This window comes from Prinia subflava, chromosome 18 (assembly GCF_021018805.1).
Source record: "Prinia subflava isolate CZ2003 ecotype Zambia chromosome 18, Cam_Psub_1.2, whole genome shotgun sequence".
Classification (NCBI taxonomy): Eukaryota; Metazoa; Chordata; class Aves; order Passeriformes; family Cisticolidae; genus Prinia; species Prinia subflava.
Genome location: NC_086264.1, coordinates 1,843,452 through 1,857,688, shown reverse-complemented (window position 1 = coordinate 1,857,688; position 14,237 = coordinate 1,843,452). Strand labels below are relative to the sequence as shown.

Genomic DNA, 14,237 nt, shown 5'->3' with positions numbered 1-14,237 from the left:
CCTTTGCTCTTTGCTTGCCATCTCTGCTTTCAGTCTCCCCTCACATCACTTTCCTCTGAGACTCCCCAGAATCTGGCCCTGGGATTTTGGCTTCCATTCTGAAGAGGCTTCTGAAATTCTACAAAACCTGACCTGATTGCAAATATTTGTATTAGGGACAGGAGGGAAATGAAATGCTTCCTACATGCAAAGGAGAGATGTGGTTGCAGTTGTTGTTATCTTACTGAGGGTAGTCCTGCTCTCATTGATTCTCCCATCCTGTGTATCAGTTCATGTCTTGCTTGGGAGGTGTTTGATGGGAGCCTACTGCATTCTTGGATGTTGATGCCAATTTACTGATAACATCTGGAGGAAATTCAGGTTTCAGCTTCAGTTTTTCTTTCCACTAGGCTGGCCACTATTATCTTCTAGAAAAAACACACTTTCAGAAACTTAAAAGGCCATTAATAATGTAAGATCTTTATAAAATTTTATTGAGTTGAAGGAGTCTTGTAAATGAATATTGCTTAGTCCTGTAGCAGAAGTGAAGTCTACTGTTCAAATACCAGTTCAGGCAACCAAGTCATGAAAACTAATCTCAGTTAAAATGGTTCGTATTAATATTCTGCATGTTGTGTAAAAAATTGCAGTGCTAATTTTATTGACCAGTTATTAGTTCTATGTCTTAATATTCAGATAAAACAACATTTTAACTTAGAGAACATCAGTGCAAACCAACAGAGAAACTATGTTAAAATCTTTGTTATACAGTATATTATTGTTGTTGTTGGAAGGGTAAAAATAAATTAAATGGTAAATTGGGCTGGTTTTCAGTCCGAAGGCATTGAAATAAATCAGTGTGATGATTATCACACTTTGGTGAGTACCCTCAATGAGTGTCGTGGTCGATCTGCTCTGCTCGTTACTGTGGAATGCTGCTTAGTGCAAACAGCGCAGGCAGGAGGAGCTGCCTCTGCCGACAGGGCGGTGTTTGCTGAGCACTGGTGAGAGGTTTCACCTGCTGTGCAGGAGGTGTTCTGTGGGGAGGCTGCGCTGGCAGCAGGATCACACCTCAGGCCTGTGCTGGTGCTCTGACTCACCTGCTGCTCAGCTGAAATCGGAGATGTGGCTCTGCACAACCCGAGGCACAGCAGGTGTTTTCCCTGGATGCAGATAAAGCATACCATGGATGTCACATGAAAATACAGGCATTTGTTTTCCACATTTTTGAATTTAGTTTAAAAATTATCAGCTCTTAAGTGATTTTTGGTCTATCCAGGATACAGTAAATGACCAGGCATTTCTGAGGCAGTTTTGATATCTCTTAAAATTCAATATCTCCAGTTTGAAATCAAGAATAAACATGTAAGAGTTGCTTAGTCTGTTGCATTATAAATGTGAGCACTGTTTTTTGGTGGGCCTGGGTTCAGAAGCAGGACAGTCTGCAGATTGCAGATACCTGAGTGCTGTATCAAGTCTTTATAGCAGATTTTTAGATACATGTTTTCTACAAACTGCTTTTGAGGAATTACTTCAGGTATTGTGTTCTGCCTTGAAGATGTGTCCATATAAAATGTGTGCTAGGCAAGGCAGATATCGACTGAAGTGAGTTAAGCCTATAAAAATCTGTATATTTACCAGCTCCTGTTGCTCCCTTATCTCCTGGATTAAGGGCTAAATAAGTCTAGATGGATATTAGTGCCTGTAGGTTATAAATCTTGTAAATCTTAGCTAACATTTATAGCTACTGTCCTGCTTGCAGCCTCATTTGGGCAGTTGAAGGTTGTCTTCCAAGTGGATCAAAATATCCCAGCCCTCTCCTGACTCAGCAGAACTTGAGGGCCTGCCGCAAGTCTCAAAAGGCCCTGTTGTGTCCCAGTGGCTCTCTAATTAGCGGAAAAAAGCAAATGGGAAATTCCTTTCGCACAGTTGGAGTGAATGTTGAACCACTTCATGCAAGGCTGAACTCCAATTCATTAATGTACTGCAGGCAGCTTTCAATATAGCAATGCCAAAACCCGGGCTGTGCCATGCCGGAGAACCCACCATACCAGCACTCTTTACATGAAATGCAGGCGCCTCTTCCTCTGACCTTTGGCAGCTGCTTAATCAGACCGTGGGCAGATTAAAACTGTCCCTTTAAAATAATGCAAGGGAACATCAAGGCAACATTAGCAGTGTTCACTCTCTTGGTAACTAAGAGTATTTCTTCTGCTCTCTGGTGCAGTTGGAAAGCACCAGCATCCTTTTTGCAAGGCACGATTTGACAATGGGTCTGTACTAGGGTGATGTAAAATCGGCAAAGCTCCTAAGGTGGAGCTGCTGTTTTTTCACTCACGGTAGGGGGTTGGAAATGCTCTAAGCTTCTGATTTGATTTTTGCCTATATGGCTTCATTCTTTTTCTTCTGAGCTTAAGTTACCTGTGTAAATCTTCTGGAAAGGCTTGATCATCCAGAAGGATACAAAGAGTATAAAATAACTTGGTGGCTATGTAAAATGATGAAAACTTTCTTTCTTTTAATAGTTTGTTGTTCGTAGTTTTTTTTTTTTTTTTTTTTAGTGTGGTCTGTGACATTAGCTAGGAGAGGTATGTGCTTTGTTATGACTTGTAAGGAATTTGAAGTCCTAAGACTATTTTGGAAGATTGTCACTGCAGTTTGGAAAGTCATCCATTGTAAAGAATTTTTTGCAAGTTGATTGCTGAATGTGACCAGATATTAGGTGGTGGACATGGAATTATGTAGGGATAGCACAGAAGGTACCGTCCTCTGTATTAGTGACGTCTGAAAGAGGGACATGGAGATTCACTTTATGTTGTCAAAATTCTCACAACAGTGCTCTTGGCAGGCAGGAGCATCCTGCTGGTCACTTGAGAACAGTTATTTTTTGACTTAACTGCACTGAAAATATTCTCTTGGGTTCATTTTCTTCTCCTCTTGAGATTCCCCCTTGTGCATTCACAAAGATGCACTGCTGCTCCCCGCACAGACTCCCAGAGAGATAAATCCAGCTTTTGTCCTGCGGAATTCTTTCAGCCTGGCACTGACAACGCTAGTGGCCTCATCTGATTAAATCTACTTCACTGCCATGCAACATGACAAATGCTTTTGGTTCAAGTTGAACGGTACAGCTTCTGCAAACAGGAAAAACAGTTGTCAGCTGTCACTGTTGTGGGACCAAACACACTTTGCACTACAACAAGCAGACAAAAAAGCCTCTGAGCCGCACAGCAGATCAAATGGGAAACCCACTCAGGGTACATCCAGTTCTATTAAGACACGAGTGTGTTTTTATCAAGACTTGTTTAACAACACAGGGGAGAACATCTGTTAGCAATTGGTAATACGGAAAAATAGTCTTTTGCTCTCAAGAAAGCTTAGACATTGCAAAATTACAGACTACTGTATCATTTGCAAGATGGGATATTTTGAAATTTTAGTATGTTTTACTTACAAATGTAGCTTTTGACTTAATTTGTTGCAAAAAAGATGTTAAGTCCCTTTAGAAGAAAAGCTGTTTTGAGGAGCTTTGGAGAAAGCTGTTTGGCTGCAAGGTGGTGGCTCTGCTTCAATTAAGGTATGAGAGCGAACTGAAGTTCGAAATGACACCTGGGTGTTTGGCGTGGTCCTGGCTATTGAGTTTCTTGTGTGCTCTGAGTTTTTATTCTACCACTCCCCCAGCCGCTCCAAAGAAAGAAGTACAGAAAGTTTGGGAGAAAATGGGATATTTCTGAGCGTACCTTTTAAAAAAACTATTCCTTGTTTTCTTTGAATGGATGAAAAAAGGAGTATAATATACTGGCTCTTTGTTTTTCTTAAATGACTGTGTAGAACTACGTGGCTTTTGAATTGGAGCTTGTTTCACACTCCTTAATTGGGAATACTAGAGGTCAGCCTCAAAATTATGCCCAATTTATGCTTAATCCCAATCCCAATGGGCATCTCATCCTTCATGCAGAAAGTACCATGCCTAATGCAGTGTACATTGGCATTTCCTTTTGGGGCTGTTCTTTGCTTAGTCACTGAATCAGTTTTTAATTAAAACAAGTAAAGTCCAACTGCTAATACAAGCCTCTGTTTCAAAACCAAGTCAAGCAGAAAATACTTTCTCTGCATGTTTTCCATTGCATTCCTGATTCGGATATCTTGTATCTGGAAGGTGGAGGGGGAGCAGCACCATCTTTGAACGGTGGCCATCAGTCTGAAGTTTGTTTCCAAGTGTAGGTGTGGGATTGCAGTGCTGAGCACTGTGGGCATGTCTGCCGTGCCATTTCCCGGCAGCCCTGCCCGCTGCCTCCCTGGTGCAGGCTGGCTGCGGGCCAGTGCTGACCCACTGTGTGCAGGCTAATGCAGCAAGTGCTGCTGAGAGCATGAGCGAACCTGATGATGCCAGCGGGGCTGGCAGAGCACAGAGCTCGCTCCTGCCACACCTGCGAGAGAGCCTGGCAGGGAGGCAGAGCGCTGCACCTTGGAATATGCCAGCCTGGCTGATGGGAGGGATCACTGCTTCTTCTGCAAGGCCAAAGAATAATAATAGTCATTGGTGCTTCTGCACTTTGGCACTCACCCTTTACACCTCCCCAGGCCCTATGGAAACTCTCCTTCATTAGGCTTTTCATACTGAACAGGGAAGTGTTCATCTAAAGGTTGTAAGTGGCTTAATCCTCAAACTGTTGCGTGGGATATATTTTTATAATGTGCTAATGGCTCAGTAACTGGTGAGAGGAATGAAATGCTTAGGCCTGTCAGCTAAAGGGCACTACAAGTCCTCTTTGGTCCTTAATATAGTAAGGACATCTGAACGGCTGGCATCCTTTCTCAGCTTTGTGACTTTCCATTCAGTTTATTTTGTGTTACAGCTGTTCAGGAATTGTTAGAACTACAGTTTTGGGGGAATCATGTAACTGCAATAAAATAGTCATTTCTGCTGTCACCCCCTTTGCTTTGTGAGGTGCTATCCCTCCCTGCTCCCCCAAAATCTCTGGTCACAGGGCAGGCAAGAACTTGCAAGTCTAGCAAGACTCAGTAATGAAGACAGATTTTTTTTCCCAAGCCACACTTACAATCTGCTTTCCTGTATAAAATTGAGATCAGCATCTTAATTTTAATTAAGTGAAAGTCTGTTAGCTAAAGGCTCTTGAACACGTAGCATGAAAAATAGGAAGGACGCCAAGGAGTTATGACTGCTGAGATAATTTCATCTTGCAAGTTGTGGCTCCAGCCGTGTGGCCTCCAGCTTAGTTTCCAAACCGTCTATTGACGTCCGAAGCAGCTTGGCACGCGGTGAGTGTCACGGTAAGCCGTGCTGTCACCCTGGGGCTCCGAGTCCCTTGTGATACTGGGAGCACGGTCAGCAGAGGACACCTGTTCTGAGAGAGACAGTAAGAAGAGCTGCTTGGGTCACGGAGCAAGGAGCTCTGAGGGGTCTCAGAAGATGTGTCGAAATTCATAAGTGCTATAAAATACTTTATCAATAACTGGGAATTGAATTAGCAGTCATTCCTGTTAGGAGTTGTTTCAAATGCTCGCAGTAGAAGCAGTGGTGTATATTTATGGAGGGCAATTATCTAATTACTGGTCATTAATGAGTATCTGTAGTCTCTAAACCTACTCAGGGAAGTGAGAAATGTCAGATTTATTGATTGTTCCCTCAGTTCTTTATCTCTCTCTCTCCAACATCACAGGCCAAATTCTGCACTCCGTATCACAGGCAAAGAAAAACGGTGTTACACTACCTGTTGCTAAATCCTCCGTGTGTGGGGTTTGTGCTTTGACCTGACAGCTGGGGTGCTGTGGCTGGCCTGGTGCCAGCCACTGCTTCCCCTCAGCCTGGAAGCTGGCGTGTGGGATCAGGACTGCAGCAGGGTAGGAGGGCAGATGCAGTTTTTCAGTACTGCACGTTTCTACTGCCATCTCATCTTCCATGTCTGCGTAGCTTTGTGGAGATCTTCCTTTGGCTGAATTCCTGTTGCTTATTTGCTATCTCCCTTTCCCTAAAGGATTAAATAGATTACTTTGCTGCTAACGCCTAGATTGACTTCAGAGGTAGCTTGGATCCAGATATTAGTCTTGCACTTTAGTGCTTTTAAGAAGATTGCTGTAATGACAGTAAATGCAGCCAAATACAAAATACTGCATTACAGCATTATGTAGGTACTGTGTATATGTATAAAAAGGTATATTGAGTTGCCACCCCACCCTCAAGATTTAACTGGAATGTGCAAGACCATGAATTTGCTGTTAACTAGAACAGCTGCAAGAGCACAGTGGATTTAAACTGCTCAAAACCTATTGAAATCCCTTTAGTGGTCCTTAGGCTTAGGAGGAAGAGAGAATAATTTATTGTTTTGACAGAGTTTCTAGTCTTACAAATAGCACTGATGGCTTCAAAGAGTTTGCAGAAGTGGGCTCTGATGTTAAAGCTCTAGTACATGAGCAATTTTTGGGAGGGTTTTTTAAACTGATAATCTTGACATGGACTTTGAACTTAGAAAGCCTGCCACAATAAAGGGGTCAGTGCTTTAATGGCTGGGCACACTGTGATTGGCACTGTCCCTGCTGCTATTGCATCTGTGCCCAAGCTCTCACTGCCGTCCAGGGAACGTGCACAAAGGCAGCTTTGTTCCCTTCTCCTTGACCCCAGGGAATCAGTGCATGGCCAGACTGTTCTGCAGAAGACCAGAAGCTCACTGTGGAGCTCTTGAAGAGGAGGATGCAGGGCAGCTGGATTGAAAGTGCTTGAGCAGGAAAATGCATTCATTTTCTCTAACATTTTAGACAATGTATAGTAGTCTCAGGATACAAATTGAGATTTATATTCAATGTTTACTGCTCTGTAGGGTTTAATATTTTATTTTTTATGTTAGACATGGTAGCCAAATATGGATTTGAGCCACTGCAAGTGCTCTAAAAACTGAGCTGTGCTCAGTTAAATCTCTCTGGCTATGGCTTTGTTTGGAAATATGAAATAAAGTTCTGTCACCTAATGCACCCCTACTCCTATGCATCTGATGCCTATAAGAAAAGTCCCTCATACAATTCCACCAAGTGCCATCCATTCAGTCTCTAAATAAAATCACTCTGTCTTCTTGTAGGCTGCTGTTTTGGCTTTCAGCTTGCTCTGTGTTAATGGATTTTTGAAGTGACTTTTTAAAAGCAAGCTACAGTATTGGCTTCTTGCATGAGGCACTCTAAGCAGATGCAAGAACCTGGCATGGAAATCAAAGAACACAGTTATTTGGTGGATGTAGGATGAGCCATAGCACTTACCTGGCATCAGTGTAAGACAGAAAAACTCACCAGCCTCTGCTGACTCTTGGAATGAGCATTGCAAAGGTAGGGCAACTTCATCTAATTTGGGGGCACAGATCCCGAAGGAAGGAGATTTGTCAGCGTTTCGCAGAGCAGATGGCTGTATATTGATTTGGATGGAACTATTTTAATTTCAAGTCCTCTGCAGCAGCAGAAAAAATATGATTTCAGTCTCATAGCTATATTTATGTCTGTAATTGGTAGTTAATACAATTCTGGTCAGAGTTTGCAGGATCATTTCTTTTGTTAGGCAGACAGGAGACAGCTTCATCCATTAGCTTTAATCCTATTTCACGGAAAGCTCGGTGTTTAAATGTTAGACAGATTTGCTCCCTGATTGACAGTAACTATTGTACCTTTGTCCCCCTCTAAAACTGGAAGAAGGTGTGGCTTAGGGTCACATGGATAAAGGCGGTGGTATGGCACCTGTGATACTGGGTATTTCTGGAAGGAATTGTTTAGGATGCCAAATGAAGTCTGAACTGCTTTTATTTTGTGGTTCCTGAATCAGTACAGCCTGAGATGCCTTGGGTTGCAATAGTGCAAAATGAAGACTGTTATGTGGAAGAAATGGAATGGGATTCATTTTCTGCCAATGAGTCATCTCATTTGAAGTCTGTCTGGTCATTGTTTTCATTGATAAAAAAGAATGTACACATCAGTTGAGTGGAAGGCTGTGATCCCATCTAGACTGGCAAAGGACAGCAGAAGGATGTGTGTTCCTGCTGGCTGATTGCCTAGGCTGGGTACGGGTATAAAGTCTCTAAAGATCTTACCACATCTTGATTTCTAAATAGAGTAATTTATTCATACAAAAGCACATATCTGAAGGCAGAGAGTTCTAAGAGCGGCCTTATTCTACAACCAGTTACAAACCTAGGCAAAGAAAGTCTAAACAAGACAATAACTAAAGCATAGAAATCTTAACACATACAACTCAAATGAGACAGCGAACAAAGCATAAGATTCCTAACAAACAGAGCTCTAATAATTCATAGCCTCAGGGTAAAGCAACCTCTTATTACTGTCTGCATTTTCAATCGCTGGGATCACACTAACAGAGAGGAATCGATCACAAGTTTCAGACAGGAATCTCAGCCACAGGGATCGTAGTAACAAAAGGGGACCCCGAAATTCCAAACCCACACAGAGCCCTCGACCACAGGGAAGCGGACGCAACGGGAAATCCCGAACCGCACAGAGCTCCCGTCCGGGGAATCGCGAGGGCAGTGGGGGCCCGAGCCACGCAGGGTTCCCGTCCGGGGGACCGCGAGGGCAGATGGAGGGTCCGAGCCGCGCAGGGTTCCCGTCCGCGGGATCGCGAGGGCAATGGAGGGTCCGAGCCGCACAGGGTTCCCGTCCGCGGGATCGCGAGGGCAGTGGGGCCCCGGGGTCCCTCCCCACACAGAGTCCCCGAATGTCCCAACCGGCGCACCGGTAGCAAGTGCTGCAGGGGAAAAGGGGGGACCCCGGGGCCCAGGTCCCTTAGTGCGGGGACCGCGATGTATAATACCTTAAAATCCCATCTCGGCTCCCTGTCAAGGATCGTTCCTCAGGTTGCAGAGAGTGGAGGTTGGATCGATGGATCGAATTGATCAATCAATCGATGCCTCCACCTCCAACCCTGAGGCTTTTTATCCCAAATTGCAAAATGCATATTCATATTTCTTATCTACACACTAACCAATCTAGGTATAATTCTAAAGTTCGTAAAACTACGAAAAACAGTATCAGAACCTACGCACATAACATATCTATTAACGCAAAACACTATCTTGCTAGCCTGAAGTTCTATCTTGTTATTGTAAAAAACCTCTATCCTATCATATATGAAAAACTCTGTCTTCCCTACATAAAGTTTATACGAGTTACAAACAGCAGTCTACCCTATTTTTGTTATGTCTTTACTCTATCACTAGGCCTGAAGCTGTGTCCTTCTACACTGAACTAGGACTTAGGGCATGCAAAGCTTAAAGCTAAGGGTTGGATTTCTACTTTGTGCATTTAAAGCTTTTATATATTCTAATTTTTCTAAAAGCTTTAATTCTATCTCTGTACTTTTCACTCTCTGTGGAGGATCCATGGAAACATGGACTCCGACAGCTGATCTTAAGAACACCAAGATGAATGAATGTCTTCATTTTGGCTTTTGTGGTGTAAGCCCTGGGCAAATGGATCAGTGTAACACTTGCCAAATGGCAAAGCACAAAGGTATTTTTTCTCAGAAATAAGCTTTAACTGTAATACTTGAAGTTTAATATGTACTTGTTGTGGGGAACCCTCCCAACTTCTTGAATTTTAAAGCAGGAACTGAAATAAAGTCAGTCAAGTTTTGATTATATCTCAGAATTCCCTGTGGAATGAGTATGTGGGTAACTATTACAAACTACTGTAGGAAAACTACCCATGACAGTGCCTGTGATCAACAGAATCAGTTTGTTTTCTCTTTAACTTTGAAAATTTTGCTTCCCCTTAAAAGTGAAAGGGAGGAAAATGAACCAAACCTGACAACTAGCATGATTCATCAGATAATTCTAGTCAGATAGCAATTATACCTCGAGTTGTCATTTTAAGGGCAAAAATCTCTAGTAGTACATGTTAAACTCAGCTTAGTACCTCCTGTAGCTAAAGCACAATGTCTTATGTATTCTGAAATGGGCTCATGTCCTGGAGAGGTCTGAACTGTAGCTGGCACTTACACTGCCCTTGAAAAAGACTAAACGTGCATGCCTGGGGACTGGAGGACCAAAATGTGCTGCTTTGAAAGAGGAGGATAATAAGAGATGTGCCAGGTTAAAAAAAAAGGGTTCATTCAGAGGCATCACAGAGTAGGCTGACAGGAGGTGGAAGCAGCAGAACTTGTGCAGAAGATGTCTGAATTTGGCAGGGATTTAAAATTCAGTCTAAAATAAAGTTACTTGCATGCAGGCAGAGTGAGTGCTGAGCCTGTACACTCTGTTCAGTGTGAGAGCACTTTATGGGAATAAGTGATATTTCCATCTAAAATTTGTCAGAAATCTTGGGCGAGCTTAATGCTGGAAAATAAGGGGTTTAAAGAAATTCAGAGAAGTTCTTTACTGAATACAAAAGGTATTTAGTTGTTAAAGGTTTCACCTGCATTTTTTATAATTTTCAACTTGCATTGGTTAAGAAAAAATCTAAAAACCTGGCATATGGCAGAAGTGGTGGTATGGATGAAACATGGTTTTCTTCATTTTTAGGGTATAGTTTTGGTAGTTAAGGACCATTTAAGTCTGTCTGACCATTTATAGGATGTATTGTAAACTGTTAAAATGATCTTGAGCATAGGAAGGCAATAATGACAAACGCAAGTCCCAGAAGAGTGCTGGGTGATGTGTGGGTGGGAGAGTCAGGAGCTGAGATTCACTTGAGGCTGGCAGATGCTGTCACGTGTGGGGGTAGCCCAGCCTCCTGCGTGGGCTGTGGGGAGGGGCAGTGACACCCCGAGAGCTGGGTGTGGATGCTGGAGCCTGCCGGTCCTGCCGGGCACCTGTGGCTGCTGCCACGCTGAGCCAGAGGTTGTTCTGTCCGGCTGCTCAGCTCCTAGGCAAGAGCTCGGGGGTGAAAAGGGGGACAGGACCTCTGGCAAGTCCTGAACTCACACCTGCCTGTTTTTCAGGTTTGGAAAGATTTCACAGAAAACAGGTGCTGTGTATAATGGTGTAAACTCCATGTTTCTGTGGAACAGAATGGTGAGCCCGTTGTGCACATAACTGGGAGATGCAGTTCTGTAATGATTTTGGGTATAGCACTGTCGAGGATGTGCTGTCCTGTGCTCTGTCTGCCCAAAAGATGTTTTGCCAGTAGCTGTTAAGAAGTTCCACAAATGTCTGTACTGAAGACCATGTTTGGGTTCTTTTGCTAAATATTTTATATTTCCATTCCTGTAACTACAATTATGACTTTTACCAGAGTAAATACACAGAACATGAAAATGAAGTTATTGAGGGCATCAAATAGCTTTTATTTACAAATCGTGTACTGTGGAGGAAGAAAGCAATAATAAGTAAAAATATCTTAAATTCAATTACTGAATGCTTAGCTGGGGCAAAGTGGGAACATGTTATCTAAACTAATATAACAACCAAAACCCATTATCCTAATTGTCTTGCCTAACTGAAAACTTACTGAGGAGCAGTGGAGAGCAAGGTATGTATTCATGATACATCTGAGAACATGGAAAATTAATGTGTTTTTTCCTGTTTGTTTTTTTTTTAGGTAAGTAACTGAAGGGGACATGAGGAATTGACATTTAAATGGCCAGCATGTTGCAAAAGGTATTTCAATTTAGATTCAATAAGAAATGTGCAAATAATTAACTTGAGTACATATTTAATAAGTATTTTCCTCGGTTTTTTTCTTTTACTCTATTGAGACTGTCTTGTCAGAAAAATTAAAGAACCTGGGTCTAGCTAGTTGACTAGAATTACTTTACTTGCTACATAAGTAGTAATAATAATGTGATGGTAATGACGAATGAAATATTTGTGTCATTTTTGAAATCTCTTTTTGCATTGGTGGTCACTGGGAAGTCTGTTTTACATGCTGACTATAAAGTGATAGATGCATTGCATCTGGTTTCTAAGACATGATACCACTAAGTAACTCTGAGGAAGCTAAACCCGGCTTTGATCCCTAAACAGCTCCTTCCTTGGAGCCAGGTGGATCTGGAGGTATGTGAGGCCTTGTCTTGCATTGGAAATAATGTCTGTAAATACTCTGAACAAAGTGCTGGAGCTTCTGCTATGTGACGCTCACACAGAAGCATCAAAGAAAACCCAGCTATATTTCATTTGCAATAGCTCTCCTACTGATTATTTTTTCACATCACTGATAATTGAATATAATTTTGTAGAATGTTTGTTGTCGTGTTACTGTCTGTGAAATCCCTCAGGAGAGTGTGGGTTGATGGGAGAGAGATGGTCACAGAGAGCAATTCCTGTTATTACCATTAGGGATGGTAATGCAAAGCTGTTTGGAAGAATCCTCACAAAGGCTGGTTAAAGGAAGAGGATTCTGGCTTACAAAAATGTCAGTGTTTCCTAATTATTTCCATTAGATTGAAAGTTATACGTCTTAGTCTTTTTGACAGAAGGGTGCAAAGAGGAAGATAGACCTATTGATTAGGAAATGTCTGGGGATAGACGCAAGTTCTGATTTCAGTGAGGCAGAACAGAGATTTATCCCTGAATTTCCTGCATCTGAAAAGATTATGGAGTCTAATGGATTGTTATCTGTTCTCCTTCCATCAATTTTGAATTAAAAACCCTGCACTATACTGGAAACAAAAATTAAGTATTCTCTAACAAGATTTTCAGCTGAAAAATTCTGGTTTTGCCTTTTATAGACTTTCCACCATTGGGTGTATGTAAATACTTTATCTTTCTTTACTGTTTTTCCTGATTTTTCCTTTGTCCACACTGGGACTTGCTGACAAAGAAATGTCATGGAGAAACAAAGCCTCACCTGAAGCTGAATTAGTGAATTGAGTTTGGGAATATTTCAGTTTAAGATCAAATCTGTCTAACTGAAACTTTGGTTGCACTTAGTTATTCTGATTTGCATTTTAAATAAGAAGTGTTTTGAAAGCTGGGGTATAAATGTGTTGCAGCCAAGCAAGAAAACAAGTCAGTTTGTTTTTTTTCAGAAGCTTGCTGAAGTTTTACTGTCTCACAGGTCTTTGTGAGCAGAAGCACAAACCTATCAATGTGTACAAGTTCTGCTTTTTTATTGGTGAATAAGTGCCTTTGTGGGAACTAAAAGGTCTTTTCTGTTCTCCAGAGAATTCCAAAGCATCATTTTAGCCTTTGAAAAGAGAAAGTTCTTGGCTAACATTAAAACAAAATACTGCCGCTTGTGGCCACTCAACCACTCCAGAGCTCCAGAGTTGTGGGTGGTGTTTTGTGGGGTTTTTTTGGTGGTTTTTTGTTTGTTTGTTTGTTTTTTTTGGGGGGTTGTTGTTGTTGCTGTTGGTTTTTTTTAATTTGAGGATCTAGACCTTTAAGAACCCCTTCCATTATGAAGGGGAGGCAAAACTTGCAGAAATTTGGGAATGAAGGAGAAACCCATGGTGCAGTACAGTCATTGCTTTCTGCGCATGGAGTTCTGAGCACCAATAACCCCGGGTTACTTGGAACTGATAAAAATGTATATAAAATCAACATTAATTACTGATACACTAGTTTTTTATTGCTAGCAACAAAATTAGATCTGGTGCAATGTTTACTGAATGCCTCATGTATTTGCTAAGCGTACAGTGAATTCAAGTTAGTCCTGGATACATTTATGTCCCATGGGCTACACTAGGATACATTGTGGGGAAACAGATATAATGGTATCAAAAGATGAAATTAGAGTGATTTGTTTCAGGCAATTTAGTTTATTACATTTGACATCATATCAGGTCTCTGAAACATAACGAGAAGCTTTCTCTTGGAAACATGTCATGTCCTGTCTGTCTTAATGATCATCAGTAGTGGGTTGTTGTTCCTTTGCTGTAATTGTGAACCTTCTATCAGAAGCCAGCAGAGACTCTGCTGCTGAGGAATACAAAATTCCTTTATTTTTTTAATGGGAATAATAATATTATGCCTTGGTAAGTTTTCAGAGGTCATCTCAGTAAACCAGGCATTGCTCTGAGCGACATCACCACCATCTTGAGCAATGTTGATTCTTGAAGTATAGATTCACTTTTTGATTTCTTTATTTTTAGTTGGTACATAACATTTCTGTCTGTTGAGCTGTGTGTGCAAGTTTGAGCTGTCAATAAAGGACTTTACCATCTCAGTGTCACGTTGTCAGTTAATTCAGATAAAAGCCAAATAACATGCTAAGGTCAGAGATTCACAAAGGTGGGTCAAAATCCTCTAAGCTTTCAGACTCTCTGGGAATTTTGCGTTGCCTTTTAACATCACCAGTTTCTAGCC

At 41.7% G+C, this 14,237-nt stretch overlaps 1 protein-coding gene across 4 annotated transcripts in view; it reads left to right on the top strand.

The window, feature by feature from the left end:
- The window catches only part of ANK2 (ankyrin 2), a 277,794-nt gene that overhangs the window by 32,668 nt on the left and 230,889 nt on the right, over nt 1-14,237 (top strand). For 2 of the 4 annotated variants that reach the window (XM_063415411.1, XM_063415412.1), the window contains exon 2: nt 11,530-11,588. The exons of the other annotated variants lie outside the window; for them this stretch is intronic. In XM_063415411.1, the coding sequence (XP_063271481.1) occupies nt 11,568-11,588 (21 nt within the window). In that variant the 5' untranslated portion in view covers nt 11,530-11,567. The remainder of the gene's footprint in view (nt 1-11,529; nt 11,589-14,237) is intronic. 4 annotated transcript variants of the gene reach the window in all.